Below are 17,683 nucleotides of genomic sequence, written 5' to 3' on the forward strand. Positions count from 1 at the left end.
AAATTTCCACTATTTATGTATACCCATTAACCCTTATCCTCAAGTGGCCTCTGGGCCTTGATAAGTGGTGACTCCTTTGTAAAAAAAAAAAAAAAAAAAAAAAAAAAGTTATGGTATTAGTGCTCTAGTGAATCAATTAAAGACTTGCCTTTTTAAAAAGTTGATTTTTAGAGGTATTCGGTCTGTTTTGAACATTTAAAATTATTGCTGACAAGTAGTTTTTCTGACATTGAGACCTGTTTTCCTAATGGTTTTCTCTGGATGCCATCTTGTTTTTTGCTGAATGCCCGAGCGAGCATAGCGGCACAGATGCTAATGCTCACTCGCGCATTCAAAAGAGCAAATGGCATCCAGAAAAAAAAACATTAGAGAAATAAATCTTAATGTCAGAAAAACTACTTGTCGGCAAAAATTTTAAATGTGATATTTGTTCAAAAACAGACCCGAATACCTCAAAGTCAACTTTTTAAAGGCAAGTTAGTCCGCTAGAACACTTTTACCTAATGTTATAAATTTTGTTTCATTAAAGAGTTGTCAAACTTTAATAAATGTTTCTGTAATGTTAAATGTTTTGTGTTGGTTTAGCATCTCAAATTCTCAAATGAAAAATGAATTGAAGTTTTAAGCTGTTAAAAATATGAATTTTTGTTTAAAGAATCTTACTAAAAACGTTTTTGGCATTTTTCTGAAGAATCTCAAATTGGATAAATAAAAATTAAAATCCTTTTTGATCTCACTGGAACGAAGATAAAACAAACATACAGAATAAGGAGCTAAAGTAGCCAAAGAGTGGGTGCTCACTGTATGCTAATGTCTTAGTAAACTAGTAATCTCTCTCAGAACAGTGACAGCATATGCAACAGTGCCGGTTGTTCTTGTTTTGTTTTTGTTTTTGTTTTGCTGCAGATGTGTGAAATTATTTTTCAGTTGCTGCTGACCCCCCCCCCCAAAAAAAAAATTTCCTTTTTGAATTGGTTTGTAGTTTGTGTTCTTTGCTTATATATGTTAATAATTTAAAATTTTAAAAATAATCTCAGCTGCGATGAATGAGCATCCAGAGGATTTCACTACTTACAGAGTCAATCCCAACTCAGTTTCGGAAATGATTACAATAGTTTACCAGTTACCTAACCCGTTGCTTATACAAGGAGAGGCGACAGATCGATTTAAAAAAAACTTTTTAAAGGCAAGTTAGTCCTATAAGCAAAAACAATATTACTTACTGAATTGTCATATCGAAAATAGTAATATGTCCAAATATTATGAACATTGAGTAGAACAATTGTGCTATTGCATTTTTGGTAAAATGCTATTGTGTTTTTTGTAAAAAAAAAAAACAAAAAAAAACAAAAAAACTTTGAATATAGACTACACATGTGGGACAGCATTATGATGTAATCTAAAATATACTTTGAGTTATGTCCTTTGTTTCTGCAATCTTCAAAGTTTACTTTAAAATATCTAGGAAAAATGCAATTTCCCCCAATTTTCCGTAAAAATTACTTTTAACGATAAATAACTTTCTACTCGATTTTTTGTAGTCTTTGAACTTATGTAGATTTAGCAGAGAAGCCAACAAACAACTCTGAAAAAATCAGATAAACAATTAAAAAAATGTTAAAATAAATGAAAAAATCAGATAAACAATTAAAAAAATGTTAAAATAAATGAAAAAATCAGATAAACAATTAAAAAAATGTTAAAATAAATGAAAAAATCAGATAAACAATTAAAAAAACGTTAAAATAAATGAAAAAATCAAATATACAATTAAAAAATGCTGCCATAGTTAATAAATGTTACATTAGTACCTGTCTAACTTATTTTTTTGCTTTAAAGTAGTTTTAAATGCTTCTATTAAATCTAAAATATTATGGTGACCTATTGTGTTCTTCATGGTTAAACAAACCTGCCGCCATGGTTTGTAAAAGCTGAATATTTGCGATTGAAAAAAAGAACATTTAAAACTGTTTTAAAACACAAAAAATAAGCCAGGTAGGTAAATTTTATTGGTAATTATATATTGTACATTTGACTTTTTTTTTTTACTCTTTCTTTCATTCGTTGGCCTCTCTGTTGTCTCTCTTTTGACAAGCACCTCTAACTCTAACCTTTCAGTTTCATCTTTTGTGATAATGTTAGAAGTATTTAACTTACCCAGGAAGTAAAAGAACTCTCTTATCTATGGACGATACTAAACCATTTTTCTGTTACCTGAACTCTGGTGCCCACATTTGACATATTATCTAGGCACTTAAGACTTGTCAAATCTCCTGGAATGAGAAGTCGACAGTTGTCTTTGGGTTTTCAGGTATTTGTTTACATTACCAGCTTGTTACCGTTACAAGAAAAGATTTTTTGTCATGTTAAAAATAAGACTTTACTATGACGAGTATAAGCAACAACACTATTTCGTTGCAAGCTTTAAACATCTTCCCCCCCCCCTCACACTTTCGGTAAAATAATTCTGATACATTACCATGAAAATGCCCTTTCTTTGTTAATTCATTAACACGAGTTTTTGTCTGATTTTCTGATATCAAGGATTTTCTCTCAAACTAAAGCAACAACTTCAAAGAAATATCCAGACTATCCTAAAAGTATTAGAGAAGAAAGAGGGTTTTGCAGAGGTACTTTCTGTATTCAAGCGAGAAATAGAAGACGGGTTGGTAGAATTTTAAGTGTCTTTTGGCATAGAACAATTGGTTACAGAGAAAAACTCTGAATCCTTGGCGAGATTAAGTAAAATTTCTTTCGGCTTTAAGTATGAAGTACGACAGTTAAGTCTTCTGTGGAGGGCTATACAAAATGAAATCCTAGCAACTGATTTGATGACAGATGTTGACCTCTCTCCAAATCGGAAGAACCCAGTTACTCCAGACAATGGTGGGATGCCTTTTTTAAAACCAACAGCCCAATCCTTTTCATATTTCACCAAAAGAAAATTAGAAAAAAATATTTAAAGAAGTCGAAACCAAAAAAATCATGGACTTCCTTAAAAAAAAAACTGGAATATACGACAAAATCTAAACATTTATTACAACAAATATGAAAATATACAAAATATCTAAACACACACAACAAACAAATCATCAATATATAATAAAATTATACAAACCAAGTATAGCAAACATCTATCTATAAAATAACCACCTCAATATGAAATAATCCTGAAGACTGTGGCCAAATCAAGCAACATAAATAAACATCTGAAGAAATATCTGTAAGAACTTGAAGGTTGTTTTTTGTCCTCCCCCTCCCTCCCTAAATCACTGGAGTTGGCATTAAATAACCGAAAAGGGTTGATATGCTGTAAAACAAAATAACTGACCAATCCTTTTCGGTGGATCCTTTTAAAAAACAGTTGAAACGGCCACACTTTAATGAAAAAGATTTTGAAATTAATAAAAGGAGCTTCAAAGATTTTTTAATGAAATTTGAAAATTGTTGTGCTACCTTAATAACATCAGGCACAGAAAAGTTATATTTTTTTAGATGTTCCTTGAAAGACAAGTCTCTTTAACTCATAGACCATCCTTCTCCCTCTGAAGAGAGTTGCCCAATAGTCCTGAAGCCTTTGAGGACCAATATTTGGATAAGGAGGAAATAAGCAGTGAAATTATTCAAGAAATATTGGATTTTCAATTGGACAACCTGAAATACCTAGGATTGCAAAATGTCCTCATGAAAACTAGTATGCAGACAGATATGTGATAACTTGGAGATTTGTATAATTGTGACTTAGATGAGGATAAGTCAGCTGGCACTATAATTATATAACAAGTGTTGTTTGCAAAATTCTTGTCAGAAATAAGTGGAGAACTGATGCAGATTTCTGAGAGTACCAACACTTAAAGGAAACTCCAAGGATAGTAAAACAAATTATGGTTGCCAGAAAACCAGCTAAGATATTGACTGCCAAACCTAGGCTACAACCTAAGTTTAAACTAGAGCCGGTGAGTGAATCCTCATCTCTTAAAACCTTCAACACAAAGATAATACTGTAAAAAGATGTGACTTTTCCAAAACAAATAGACATTTGGCTGAGAACTTTCACAATTATACTTCCTATGAAGCTAGAATGACAAGGTGTAGAGAGTTGCACTTCTGCTTCTAATACCATAAGAAGTCTTGCATAATAATATGTGCCCATTGAAAACTTCAAGAAAAATTTCTTGTCATAGCTATAACTCTAAAGGACACACAACGGCTATGTGCCCAATCGTTGCAACTAATATGCAGATTGATATCTGTTTGCGTATGAAAATTTATGATTATGCATTCCTGTCTCTCATAATTGGAATAATTGTGATGAGACCATATAAAACAGTGAAAGTGAACTGCCTGTTGGACACCGGCAGTCAAAGAACTTATTTGGACACTTTTCTATTAAAAAAGTTGAATTGTTTAAGTCCTTGACAATAGGCTTAAATTAAAGGTGATTATATTATTACAAGTTTTAGCATCCCAAAGTCATTTTTTAATTTGGTACCGTAGAACTCTCCTATTTGCATTAAAAAATTTAGTATAAGTTATAAGCATTTAAAGTTCCATAAATATCGGAAAGTAGCCATTTTATTTTTTGAATTTGGAAATCTTTGTCTAACTCAATAATCAAAATGAATTCATGATTGATACAACCCAATAAAAATAGTGTTGTTCTCACCCATGAGTGATCAAGAAACCAAACATATCAAAGTCTATCTATACATGCAATTTATGTGTGGTTTTAATCGCTTTATCTAATGCTGTTTGTTATGATTTAATTTGTTGTTAAGAATTATCCCCCTTGGGATTGACATTCATAATAAAAGCGCCCTCTGTTTCATTTTCCCGCTCGATCCTTTCAAGAGCGTACGTGTATTTTACAGTTAATAAAACCTTTCTAAAAGGCAATTCTTTACTTACTGATACTATTCACTTCAATTTTATTAACTGTAAAAAAAAAAAAAAAAAAAAAAAAAAATAATGGATCGAATCTTACGTCCCGACAGATTCGAGGTGGAACCTACATGCCCTAATTCCGAAAAATCCTATAGGCATTGGAAATTAACCCTCCAGAATTATATCCGCTCACATAACGGATTAATCGAAAACACTTCAGATAATTTCTTTGCCTTGATCAATTGTATTTCAGCCTCTGTTTTCGATTTAATAAGCGATAAAATCGACTACGATAGTGCATTAAGAACATTGGACGCCGCTTATTTAAAACCTGAAAATATTGTTTATAATAGATATCGATTGATGACGACGAAGCAACAAACAACACAAGATATAGATGCCTTCATACTACAATTGGAAATGCTTGCCAAAACATGTAACTTCGAAGCGGTTTCTGCTGAAGAAAACAAAAATCAATACATTCGGGAAGCTTTCATCAGTGGAATTTCTTCTTCGTCCATCCGACAACGACTGTTAGAAAAACCCATCCTGACTTTACAAGACACATATGCCACGGCCAGATCTCTTGAACAAGCAGAAAAGCATTCGATAAGCTACGCAAATAACTTTACTGTAGCAGCTACAAATAATCCTTCGGGCTACAATCGTATAGCTGTGACTAAAGAAAATATGCATCCAAAAGGGGTTTGTTTTTTCTGTGGAAAATCACGTCATCCTCGATATTTATGTCCTGCACGAAACGCCGAATGTAAAAAATGCAAAAAAAATGGTCATTGGGCTAAAGTGTGTAAATCTTCTATTTCTAACACTCATACTGCTGTTCTTTATGACGACTCTGACTACCCCTCACCTTCTCTATCCTGACTAGGAACTAACTCCAAAGATGTCACATTCACTCAATGCCAAATTAACGGGCACTTCGAGAACGCTATGGTGGACTCCGGCAGTGTAAAAACATTCATTAATGAAAATACTGCTAAAAAACTTAAACTCTTCACAATACCTAAAAACAAAACTATAGCTCTGGCTGCTTCCGATCAACATGCTAAAATAACTGGCGAAGCTGTCGTGGATTTAATACTGAAAGATAAAACCCATTCTGGAATAACAATTGAAATCATTGAAAACCTTTTCATTGATTTAATAATCGGAAAAGATATTTTAAAAAAATATAAAAAAGTAACACTTAAATTCGACGGTCCTAGAGACAAACTTATAATTGGAGCTATAAACACGAATAATTTTTTTCCTACCATAAACGTTCCACCCCCTCCTCTCTTTTCTAATCTTTCTCCTCATACTACTCCTATTGCGACAAAATCCCGACGTTACACTTTTGCCGCCAACAAATTCATAAAAGAAGAGACTGCTAGAATGTTGAAAGAAGGCATAATTGAACCTTCGATATCTCCGTGGCGAGCGCAAGTTCTTGTAACTTCGAATGAGAATCATAAGAAAAGAATGGTAGTCGACTACAGCGATACCATTAATAGATTCACGGAACTAGACGCTTACCCAATGCCTAATATCAATAAGATGGTAGACGACATCGCTCAATATAACATCTTCTCTACTCTCGACCTAAAATCTGCTTATCACCAAATACCTATAAATCATGCTGATCATAAATTCACTGCGTTTGAAGTAAGTGGCAAACTTTTTCAATTTACTCGTCTTCCTTTTGGCGTCACCAATGGAGTAAGTGCTTTCCAGAGGAGCATAGACTATATTATAGAAAAAGAAAATCTAACCGATACCTTTGTGTATGTTGATAACGTAACTATATGCGGAAAAAATCAAGAAGAACACGATTACAATCTTCAAAAATTCTACAAAATTGCTAAACAATATAACATCACTTTAAATGAAAATAAAAGCATAATTTCTTCTAGTTCTATTACTCTACTCGGCTACACCATAGAAAATAATCAAATAGCTCCCGATTATCAAAGACTAAAACCATTACTCGAAATGCCACCTCCGCTGAATCTTAAATCTCAAAAAAGAATAGTTGGAATGTTTTCCTATTACTGCAAATTCATTAAAAAATTTTCTGATAAAATTTTATTACTAAATCAAAACAAAGAATTTCCACTACCTCCATCTGTATTAAAATCTTTTCAAACATTGAAAAATGATCTAAAAGACGCCACTTTAATAACGGTAGATCCAAATAAAGAATTTGAAGTAGAAACGGACGCTAGTAACTATTGCATTGCTGCAACACTAAATCAAGAAGGTCGTCCTATTGCATTTTTTTCAAGAACTCTCAATACTAACGAAATTAAGCACCATGCAGTAGAAAAAGAGGCAGCCGCTATTGTAGAAGCTCTCTGTAAGTGGCGACATTTTCTACTCGGCAGGCACTTTAAAGTCATCACAGATCAGAAGAGCATCAGCTTCATATTCGACAATAAAAGAAAATCAAAAATTAAGAATGACAAAATATGTCGTTGGCGTATAGAATTATCCCAATACAATTTCACTATAGTTTATCGACCTGGACCTGAAAATATTGCTGCTGACACATTCTCTCGCATCTCTGCTCTTACTTACTGTTTTAGGTTAGACTGAATGATTGCCAACTTTTACTGTAGCCATTTTGCTTGTCCCACTTGCTAGGATCAGGTGATCATCAACCGAACCCATCCATGTCTTAAGCAATTTACTGTATGGCTTTGGATCAGTGACATTGATGTGGGACAAATTTTTGAGTATAAACAGACAAATTATCTTTGAAACCACATTTCTTAACATGGTTTCAAAGACATTTTGTCTGTTTATTCAATATATATATATATATATATAATTATAATGATTTTCATATTCACATGGTTTCAATGATATTTTGTCTTTTTTTTTTTTTTTTTTTTTTTTTTTTTACACAGTGACCACCACTTATCAAGGCCCGGAAGCTACTCAGGGATAAGGGTTATTGCAAGTACATTACGTTAGTGTGGAGATTTGATGAAGTGTTTACTTAAGGGGGCGGTTCATTAGGAATTTGTTAACATTGGACTTGAAGACATCCAAGTTGTAGTCCGGTGGGAAGCAGGCAGACGGAACAGAGTTCCACAGGCGTGCAGTTCTAAGAAAGAAGCTTTGTTCATGGAATCCGCGTTTTGATTTAGGCACAGATATAGAGTGGGGGAAATTTTTCACAGTGGATTCAGCTATAAAACAATAATAACGATAAAACGATAAAACAAGGATAGGCTCGCAACGTCTCTTCTGTGGGAGAGATGTTGCAGGGTAGAGAAAAGGGCACCCCCACTAAGCCACAAAGTCTATTTTGTACTCTGTCAAGGCAGGATAGGCTGTTTTTAGCAGCTCCTGCCCAGATATGGCAACAGTGGAGCGGTAGAAGGATACCACCATCTTTCCAGCGACCTTGGCAACAGACTTGATGTACGTGTTCCATTTCAGATCAGGAGTAAAGGTCAAACCCAGAAGCTTGTCAAAACACCCAGACGAGAGCCATCCGTCACAATTGATGCCAGATGGGGATCAGAGCGTTGATGATGCAAGGATAGGAGTTTGGTTTTTGGATGCATTAAAGGTAACCAGCCACATCTTCCCCCACTGAACCACGCGCTCGAGATCAGAGGACAGAGAGAACTTTGTCATTTACAGCCTTTGATGTGTTGCCGTAGATGTTCGTGTCATCAGCATAGATGTCAACGAATGATTTAAGTATGTGTTTAGGGAGGTCATTGATGTAGATCAGGAAGAGAGTTGGGCCCAGGATTGACCCCTGAGGGACTCCAGCATTTATATCGCAGGCCTCCGATTTTTGTCCATCTACCACTACTCTTATGAGCCTATCGGAGAGAAATGATTTAATGATTGAGAAAACATTTTCAGTTATACCTTAGCTGGAAATCTTGTGAAGTAGACCTTTATGCCATACCTTTTCGAAGGCTTTTGATATGTCAAGAGCAATTGCCCTAGAAAGGAAGCCTTTGTCAAGAGATTCACTAATCCTGTGGGATATAACCGTCAGCACATCTGCGGTAGATCTTGCAGAGCGGAAACCATATTGTGTATCACTAAGAAGGTTATTCCTGCTGAGGTGGTTGACTATTTCTCTATTTAATATGGATTCCAGCAACTTACTCATAACACACAGGAGACTTATTGGTCTGTACTGAGAGGGAGATGACTTATCACCTGAATTCTTAAATACAGGGCAAACTGATGAGGTCTTCCAGGGAGTCGGAAAGCACTTCTCCTTAAGGCAGCGCTTAAATAGTTTCGTAAGTATGGGAGCGAGTTCTGGTTGAAGCTTTTTTAACACTATAATTGGGATGCCATCAGGGCCAGTTGCTTTACTGGAATCTAGGTTCTTGATTAGCTTGGCGACCTCATGCACGGATATTTGTATGTTACCTAGCTTGTTCTGTGTTATAGGAGGAAATATGGTGAGTTGATGGCCTTCGTCGCATAGGGTAGAATTAGCTGCAAAGTTCTTTGCAAATAGTTTGGTCTTGTCTGACGCTGAAGAGATGACCTTTGGTCCATTGATAATGGTTGGGATAGAGCGTTCAGGATCCTATTTGTTATTTGCCAAAACTGGTGGGAACCAAGCCGCTGATCAGCTACCTTGGATTTAACAGACTGGGCATATAGCTCTCTTGCATTTTTTATTACTCTTTTACAGTGGTTGCTGGCAGTCCTGAAAGAATCTTTAGTCTCAGTGCATCTATTACGTTGGTAGCTATGGAAAAAGTGATTTATGTGCGCGATAGCAGCAGCACATTCTGGGGAGAACCATGGCTGGCTGTTAGGTTTTTGTTGGAATTTTTTAGATGGTATGAATTGGTCTATGCCTACAATTAACCATTCAGTCAGATCTGATACTATAGAGGACACTTCCTTTTTAAACATGGAGTGCAGAGGTAAATCAGATATGAATGTACGGAAACTATCCCAGTCAGCCATAGAGTATCGGTATACAGTACGGTGGAGGGGTACGTCTGGGGGCTTCTTACATTTCGTTTTTATCTTAACTGATACAACGGAGTGGTCGGAGGATCCTAAAGGAGAATGAACGGAACATGAACATAGCTCAGGGGAAGTTGAGAGAAAAAGGTCTAGGAGGCTTGCATATTGACCGGGTGTATCGGGCACACGGGTGGGTTCGCGAACAATCTGAGTGAGGTCATAAGCAATGGCAAAATCGTGACAAAACCTCCCCTCATCATCTGTCTTTTGAATGGGTCAGCCATTCCATGTTATGGACGTTGAAGTCACCACAGATGTGGATGTTAGCCGAGGGATGTGAAGACAGTATGTGGTCTATTTTCTCAGATATGCTCTTAAAGATAGTAACTCCGCTGTTGTGGGGCCTATAGAGGGCTGTTTATACTCCAAGATTATAAATTAAAAAAAAAGTTCCTCTAAGCTCTTTTGTGTCAATTCTAATTATACTACTGTGAACACGCACAAAAAAAAAACAAAGTTTAAAATATTGAGATTTCATCCAAATTGCATCATTTGCACAGCACGAGTCAAGGACATAACACGAGTCAAGGACATTTTATTTACAAAAAAACCCCCAAAAACCTCTTTCTCGGATGATTGATATTTTACAATTCAAAATTAATAAGAAAAAAAACTAAGTTTAAAAAACAAATCTTTTATTAATAAAAATATTTACATCTTAATGTGGTCTCAAAAACATTTTGTCTGTTTATTCAAAAGTTAAAATTTTCTTGAAGATCTTTCTAAATATCTTTTTGCCAATTCTCATTGAATTTTAGTGTTTTGGCTAACAGTATGTTACATGGTTGTATCAGTTAAGATGTTGTGCAAGTGAATCATTGATATCTTCCTCTCTATTTTTAAGAGTATTATTCAAAACATAAACTAAAAATTTTTGGATTGTTTTTTATTTTTTTATTTTTCAATTTTCCATGCATGAAATAGTTTTTTCTAATTCTTAGTTATAGTTCACTATTTCCCTGTTCTGTAGTTTGATTTAAAACTTTTGTCACATTTTATTTCCAACTTTAGAATCCAGTAAAATCAATCACAATGACTTCTGAAACTTTTGCTGGAGTAATAGAATCACATGAAAGTCAGTTATCACCAGAACTTGAAGAAGTAAGTTGTTTGTTTTATTTTTATAGCATACTGTGCCAGTTCTTAAATATTTTATTTTTAAAAATAAAAATTTAACCAAGCGTTTTTATGGTTGGTACTTGTACAGTTTAATCAAGACATTTAAAAATGAAAATATCAAAAAAAGGTTATGGCCTGAAGATCTCCGAAAAAAAAAAAAAAAATAAATAAAAAAATAAATTCCATTTAATTTGATCAAGTATTTTTTTACAGCAGAAAAACGTTCTTATGTTGAACAACACTCCACGGGGAGATAACTCCAGTTAAAGCGCCGAGACTCCCTCCCCATTTTTATTACTAGCTTTTCTTCCTAAAAATCGAACTTTTTGCTCGGTATCATAACAAATTGTTTGTTTGCTGTAAAAAAAAAAAAAAAAAAAAAAAAAAACTTGATGAAATTAAGTGAAATTTTTTTTCGAAGAACTTCGTTTCATCATGGATACGTGCAATATAACCTTTTTTTTTTTTTTTTTTAATTTTCATTTCTTTAATGTCTTGATTAAACTGTACAAGTACGTTATGGTTTTTTGGTTGCCCTGACTAAAAAAAAAAAAAAAAAAAAAAAAAATCTGATTGGAGATGACTGATTCTATAAAATGACCCCAAAAAGTCAGCTTATTTTATTTTATTATGTATAAATCTTTAGATAGGTTTCACTGTGAAAAAACGTTGCTCTATATCCATGTAGTATGGTCTCTTATATATATACATGTATTTGTTTTTATTTTTTTTACAGTGTAGTGGAAGACTATTAGTTTCCTATTTGTTTCTATATGAATGCTAAGAGATGAGGCAAAGAAGACTGAAAGTGACATAATTTGTTAAATCAGTCAGAATCGCTATAAAACTCTCTTCTATGTATACAGTTGTTATTAGCTGATACTAATATTAAACTAGTAGAGTTATCTCCCTTAGACTAACGACGACTGAAAAAGCACCGGCTTATTTCCAAGAACTTGTGCAACTCTTTTCCTAATGACTAAGGCCTGTATTTTTATCTATTTATTTGTTATTCAATTTTCACATCAAACAAGGCACAGTGCCACTTTGTAAGAAGGGGGTTATTATTGGGGATATAAGTTACAGGGATATTATGAAGGGAAATGAGCAGCAAGATGTTTGTTAACATTACACTTGAACTTCTGCATGTCAGTACAGTTGGGAAAGCAGAATCCCGGAAGGGAGTTCCAAAGTCTAGCAGTTCTGGGGAAGAAACTATTAGAGTATGTAGGGAAAATTGTAGTGTGACTGCAGTCACTGAGGCAGGCTGCCAAGGGTGACATGTACAACGCTTAGAACTCGAAACCCGACCGATAGGACACAAAAAGGCGACAAATCATCAGGTTTGATCGCGTCTTAATTTGCATATTAATGAGGCTAGACACTGGAATGAGAGAATATAAGGCTGGCAGTGAAGATGTTGGTAGTTGAGTTCTGGAGAACCGGACTGAACAGGTCGGAGCTGAGAATGTTCAAATGCTGCCAAGAATCCAGTCCAGGTTTATTATCCTATTAGAAGCTATTTTGGCTTTAAATATGAAGTCGATGTGGCTGAGATGAAAGTAGGAAAATTTTAAATGATTCGTGTCGAACCTGGAAAATTGAAAGCACTGCTAAAGGGAGAAGTAAATGAGTTACGTCAAACTGCGAAGGTTGAAGATATGAAATGAGTCGGACCTTTTTTGTCTTTTTGTTTGTTGTTATTCCCAATGGGATTCGCCGGGTTCTTTTTTAATTGTCGTTGTGAAATGACCGTGTTGGAATACGATTCGGTTGAATGGTAGGCGTGCATTCGGAAGTCACCGTGGAAAATTTGTCAGGCTATGGATAATTTTATGTACGTATTCAAAAGCCGGATTTTGTGAAAATTTGATGCTATAGAGAAGTTAAATATGCATTTGAAACTCAGACTTTGTGATAATTTGTCGGGCTGGGAGAATTTTTAATATGAACATGCAAATTTTACTTTGGAAATTCGCCATTCTATAAAAATTTGGAAGTACAATTCAAGTCGGATTTTATTTTGTTTGAAGAAAAAGTCGTTGCTGTTAAAAGAACTTAAAATGTGAGTTGTTTTTCAATGCGGAATTTAAAATGAAACTCTGTTGTGCTGACAAGGAAAAAAGGTGTCATTTTTAAACTAAAGATTTATTTTAATGGAAGTACAATTTGAGTCGGATTTCTTTTTGAAGAAAAAGTTCTCACTGTTAAAAGAACTTCAAATGCGAGTCGTTTTTCAATGTGGAATTTAAACTGAAATCCTGTTGTGCTGAAAAGAAAAAAAGTTGTTTTAGAACACGAAAAGGCGACAAATCATCAGGTCCGATCGTATCTTAATTTGCATATTAATGAGGCTAGACACTGGAATGAGAGAATATAAGGCCGGCAGTGAAGATGTTGGTAGTTGAGTTCTGGAGAACCGGACTGAACGGGTTGGAGCTGAGAATGTTTGAATGCTGCCAAGAATCCAGTCCAGGTTTTTTTTCTTATTAGAAAGTAGAAGACTTTCTTACACTTAGGGATCTCTACTGTGAAGGGGTTGGATTTAGGTGCTTATTGGGTTTGTTAGGGGTATTTACGTCGAGGGGGGGTACAAGGGTTTGTAGTTCGTCAAAGCATTCACCATTAAAGTACTTGTAGAACAGGCAGAGGGATGCAACATTTCGTTGATGGGACAGAGGCTGAAGTTTAGATGACAGTTCAGGACTTATCAAGTTGGTGACTCTTTTGAACCGTGTCCAGGAGTGAGACTAGTAGCAGACGCACCAGCCCAAATGTGACAGCAATACTCCATACATAGATGAATGGTTGCCTTATAGAGGTACAGGATACTTTCAAGCATAAGTAGCTTTCTAGTATGGTAGAGAGAGCCCACCTTCTTCGCAGCGGCCTTGGCAATGCTCTCAACGTATCTGTTCCAACTCATGTTCCCTATGAACGTTAGGCTAAGGAGTTTAAAAGAAGTACTTTTAGGTAATATGTCTTTGGCCATTGCTATTGGTGGTAGAGAAGATTTTTTGTAATTATTGAAGGAAACAAGCTTCGTCTTGGCAGCATTGAATATGACCATTCCACTACAGATTGAAGGTCTTCCTTTAGCGTTTTTTGCTATTTCATTAGATATGTGATCATTTGTGGCGTCATCAGCAAATATACCCATCTCTGAGACAATTTTATCAGGTAGGTCATTTATGAATATCGGGAATATTAAAGGCCCAAGGATAGACCTTGAGGTACTCCCACATTCATATCATATTGTTTAGATGAATGATCGTCGAGGACAACCTGGATTCTTCTTTTACTTAAGAAGGATTTAATTATGTTAAGTATTCGTTCAGTGATACCATATGATCTAATTTTCCTGATAAGACTATCGTGCCATATATATATATTCAGAGATTAGTTAGGATATCTGCTGTGAAATGGGCTTGCCTAAATCCATATTGTTGGTTAGTCAGAAGTTTAACAGCTGTAAAGTGATGGACTAGAGCTTGATTAATTATAGACTTGAATAGTTTGACAAAAAGCAGGAGGAAGCTAATGGGGCGATAATTTAATGTGTCAGTTTTTTCACCAGAATTTTTGAAAACTGGTACCACAGAAGCAGTTTTCCAGCAGTCAGGAAAGCAAGAGTCGTTAAGGGATTTGTTTGAAGAGAAATGGAGCAACCTCGGTGGAGCATTTTTTTTAATAGCACAGCCGGGATGAAATTGGGTCCACATGCTTTTGAGGTGTCTAGGTGTTTTATACCATGCACCTGAGAAGGGATGATTTTCAGATCATTTAGTGTGGTGTCGGTCCACAAAGGAAAGTCAGGGAGGGAGTGGTTTTCTGGATCCAATGTGGAGTTTGAGGCAAACCGACTGGCAAGCATGTTAGCCTTCTTGGTTACCATGCAAGCAACCTCATGATTGTTTGATAGTGGGGTAATTGTTGACTGCTCGTTATTCACTACACTGTTATAGATTTTCCAAAAATCACGGGTTCCTAATTTCTGTGCTTCGATATGTTTTCTGGTGGTTTCAGTAGATTCTCTCTTAGCTGTTATTTCTCTCTTACAATTACTTCTAGCTTCTATAAACTTCTGTCTGTTTGAACTGGACTTATGTTGGTTAAATCTACTGTACGCATACTGCCTTTGAGCAATGGCAGCTGCGCAAGTAGAAGTAAACCATTGAGGAGAGTGGGGCTTGCTATAAAATTGTGTGGAACATGTACTTCAGTTGCCATTTTGAACCATTCAGTGGTCTCATTTGCGCACTGTTCAGCTGGAAGAGAAAAGATATTTCTCCATGGGGGATCTCTGATGAAAGCCCTGATAGCTTCCCAGTCAGCCTTTTTATAATACCTCTTCAGTTTTGGGTTGAGAGTTTTGGGCGATTTCTACCATTCTCACAGCATGATCAGCATTTGTGAAAAATCATCTGTTGAGGTCACCACTGTGGTGATCGAGGTTACCCATTGTAGATAATATTAATGCGTGTTCAAAAACTCCAACCTCAAAGTTCAGATGACGAATATTGAGTTATAGTATATATAAAGAATCTGTTTTATTAAATGAATAAGGTAAAAACAAGCGTGTGTGTGAGTGTACACACATAAGCATGCTTTTTAATTTGTAATGTTTGTTTTATGTTCGTTGTGTGTCCAGTGTTCACATAAGTTTGTTAATGTATACCTGTGTCATCTTACTGTAAAATGAAAGTTATGCCTGTTGAGGCGCACAGAATGTACGTCTGTCTATATCAACAATTTGAGCAAAAAAGAAAGATAGGTAGGGAACGAAAGTGGATAGAGAATGTGAAACCAAGTAGAGAGATGCCACCTGTCGGATAAATCTAAAGCTAAGACAAGGGTAAATAACCGGTGGGTATTGAGTTATGTTTTTATGTGTGTGTGTGTGTGTGCGCGCAACATACCTATTCTCATATCAGTCGGAAAAACATACGTCTGTACATCTTTTATTTTTGTTAAATTCTTACAGTAAGTGGCTTCATGCCTTGTTTGAAGATATTTTCATGAAAAAAGAAAACTCACCTTGCTCTTTATTATAGAATGGATGTGTGACAAAACAAATTAGGTTATGATCAAGGGAGATAAACATGAAAACGAGTTGCCAGTTTTCGCATTTATCTTCCTTGATTATCATCTGATTCGTTTTGTATCCCATGCCATATTTATATGCCATCCTCTTTTAATTTGTTATTCATTTAAAAAAAAAAAACTGATTAAAATAATAGGTATTTAATTTTATATTTAAGTTTAATGTCTTTAATCTGGATAATCCAATTTATAAATACCTTCTTGGAATTTCGAATAGGGGGATTATAAATATTGACACTTTTTTTTAATGTGGTTTTGCAATGATTTTTATTTGATTTAATTTCTATTTGCAGCAATGCTTACATTTTTTATCCAAGAATATGTGGGGTGAGTTGTGTGACTTGTTGCAAACGAATAAGTCACATAAGGAAGCAATAGTCAAGTTTATGGATAATTTATTAGATGGTGAATATGAAGCCAATGTTCTCAGGTAAGCAGTTGAATGTTAAAATAAAATCCCAATCAAGACACTTCAAATGTGAAATAAAATTTATATTTATTTGAAAACGCCTTGAGTATTCTCTCGGCCTACCAAGTGATCAGGACATTCAATGAAACTTTCTGATATTTGCATGTTGGTTTCCAGAAGGATCATTTTATTAATTATTATTTTGAGTAAGAAGATATAAATAAAGTTAAGCTAAGTTAACAATTCAGGACACTTTTATTAATTATTATTTTGAGTAAGAAGATATAAATAAAAAAAAAATTTTTTCAAACTCCTTCTTGCCAACTCCTGATTTAAACTGTAATTTTCACTGTCTGTTCTCTTTCTAGCTCTCTTGGCAGTCAAAAACTACTGTGCTTTCCCATTCGTCCTTTTCACAGCTGTTACTGTCCTCATATGAAAATTAATGCCATATATATATATTAATAAACTGTTTACAGAAAAAAGTTTTTCCTTTCTCTTTCCTTCCTTGATGCTGTCACTTGTGTAAGTCACATTCTGTATTATTTTCACAAAATATTTCTCTTCATTTTTTTCAACATTATTTAATGTTTTTTACGTCCTGAAATGTTATTGATATTGGACATTTTCACATTTTTGATTAGTAGTTCTTACCTTTGTTTATTATACAAGAATAAGTTTGATTTGGTTATATAAAATAACAATATTTAAGATTTAAAAAATGTACATGTGTTCATGAAACAAAATAATTATTTCAAAGTAAATCCTGGTTATAGAAAAAAAACAATGTACAACTGAGAGAACTCCTATAAATTATAGAGGAAACTACAAGATGTTTGCAGAGTGTGGATGCATAGGATAATTGGATATTTATTAGTTGTCATACCAGCTCTGGTTTGCTTTGGTATTATTCAAACAACTTAGGTGTTGACTTGAACCATCACACACTTTGTCAGAAAAGACATGGTTTGGCTTGATTCAGTCTTAGGAGATACACTGTCACAGGTATTATCTCCTTTTGTAGAAGTGAGTTTAACTTGTCATCATTATATTTGGAAAAATGTCTATTTTACATGCAGCATGTATTGGATGACTTTAATAAAATGACTTCTATGCTAACCTCTATCTGGTCAGGTTTTTATT

General features: G+C 34.7%; 1 protein-coding gene across 1 annotated transcript in view; it reads left to right on the forward strand.

Moving 5' to 3' along the window:
• LOC145286104 (exonuclease mut-7 homolog) overlaps positions 1 to 17,683 on the forward strand; it is a 69,845-nt gene that overhangs the window by 3,091 nt on the left and 49,071 nt on the right. The window contains exons 2-3 of the mRNA XM_080134796.1: positions 10,921 to 11,010; positions 16,425 to 16,561. Coding sequence (XP_079990922.1) covers positions 10,942 to 11,010; positions 16,425 to 16,561 — 206 coding nt within the window. The 5' untranslated portion in view covers positions 10,921 to 10,941. The remainder of the gene's footprint in view (positions 1 to 10,920; positions 11,011 to 16,424; positions 16,562 to 17,683) is intronic.

This window comes from Euprymna scolopes, chromosome 10 (assembly GCF_053919585.1).
Source record: "Euprymna scolopes isolate OS-2025 chromosome 10, ASM5391958v1, whole genome shotgun sequence".
Taxonomy (NCBI): Eukaryota; Metazoa; Mollusca; class Cephalopoda; order Sepiida; family Sepiolidae; genus Euprymna; species Euprymna scolopes.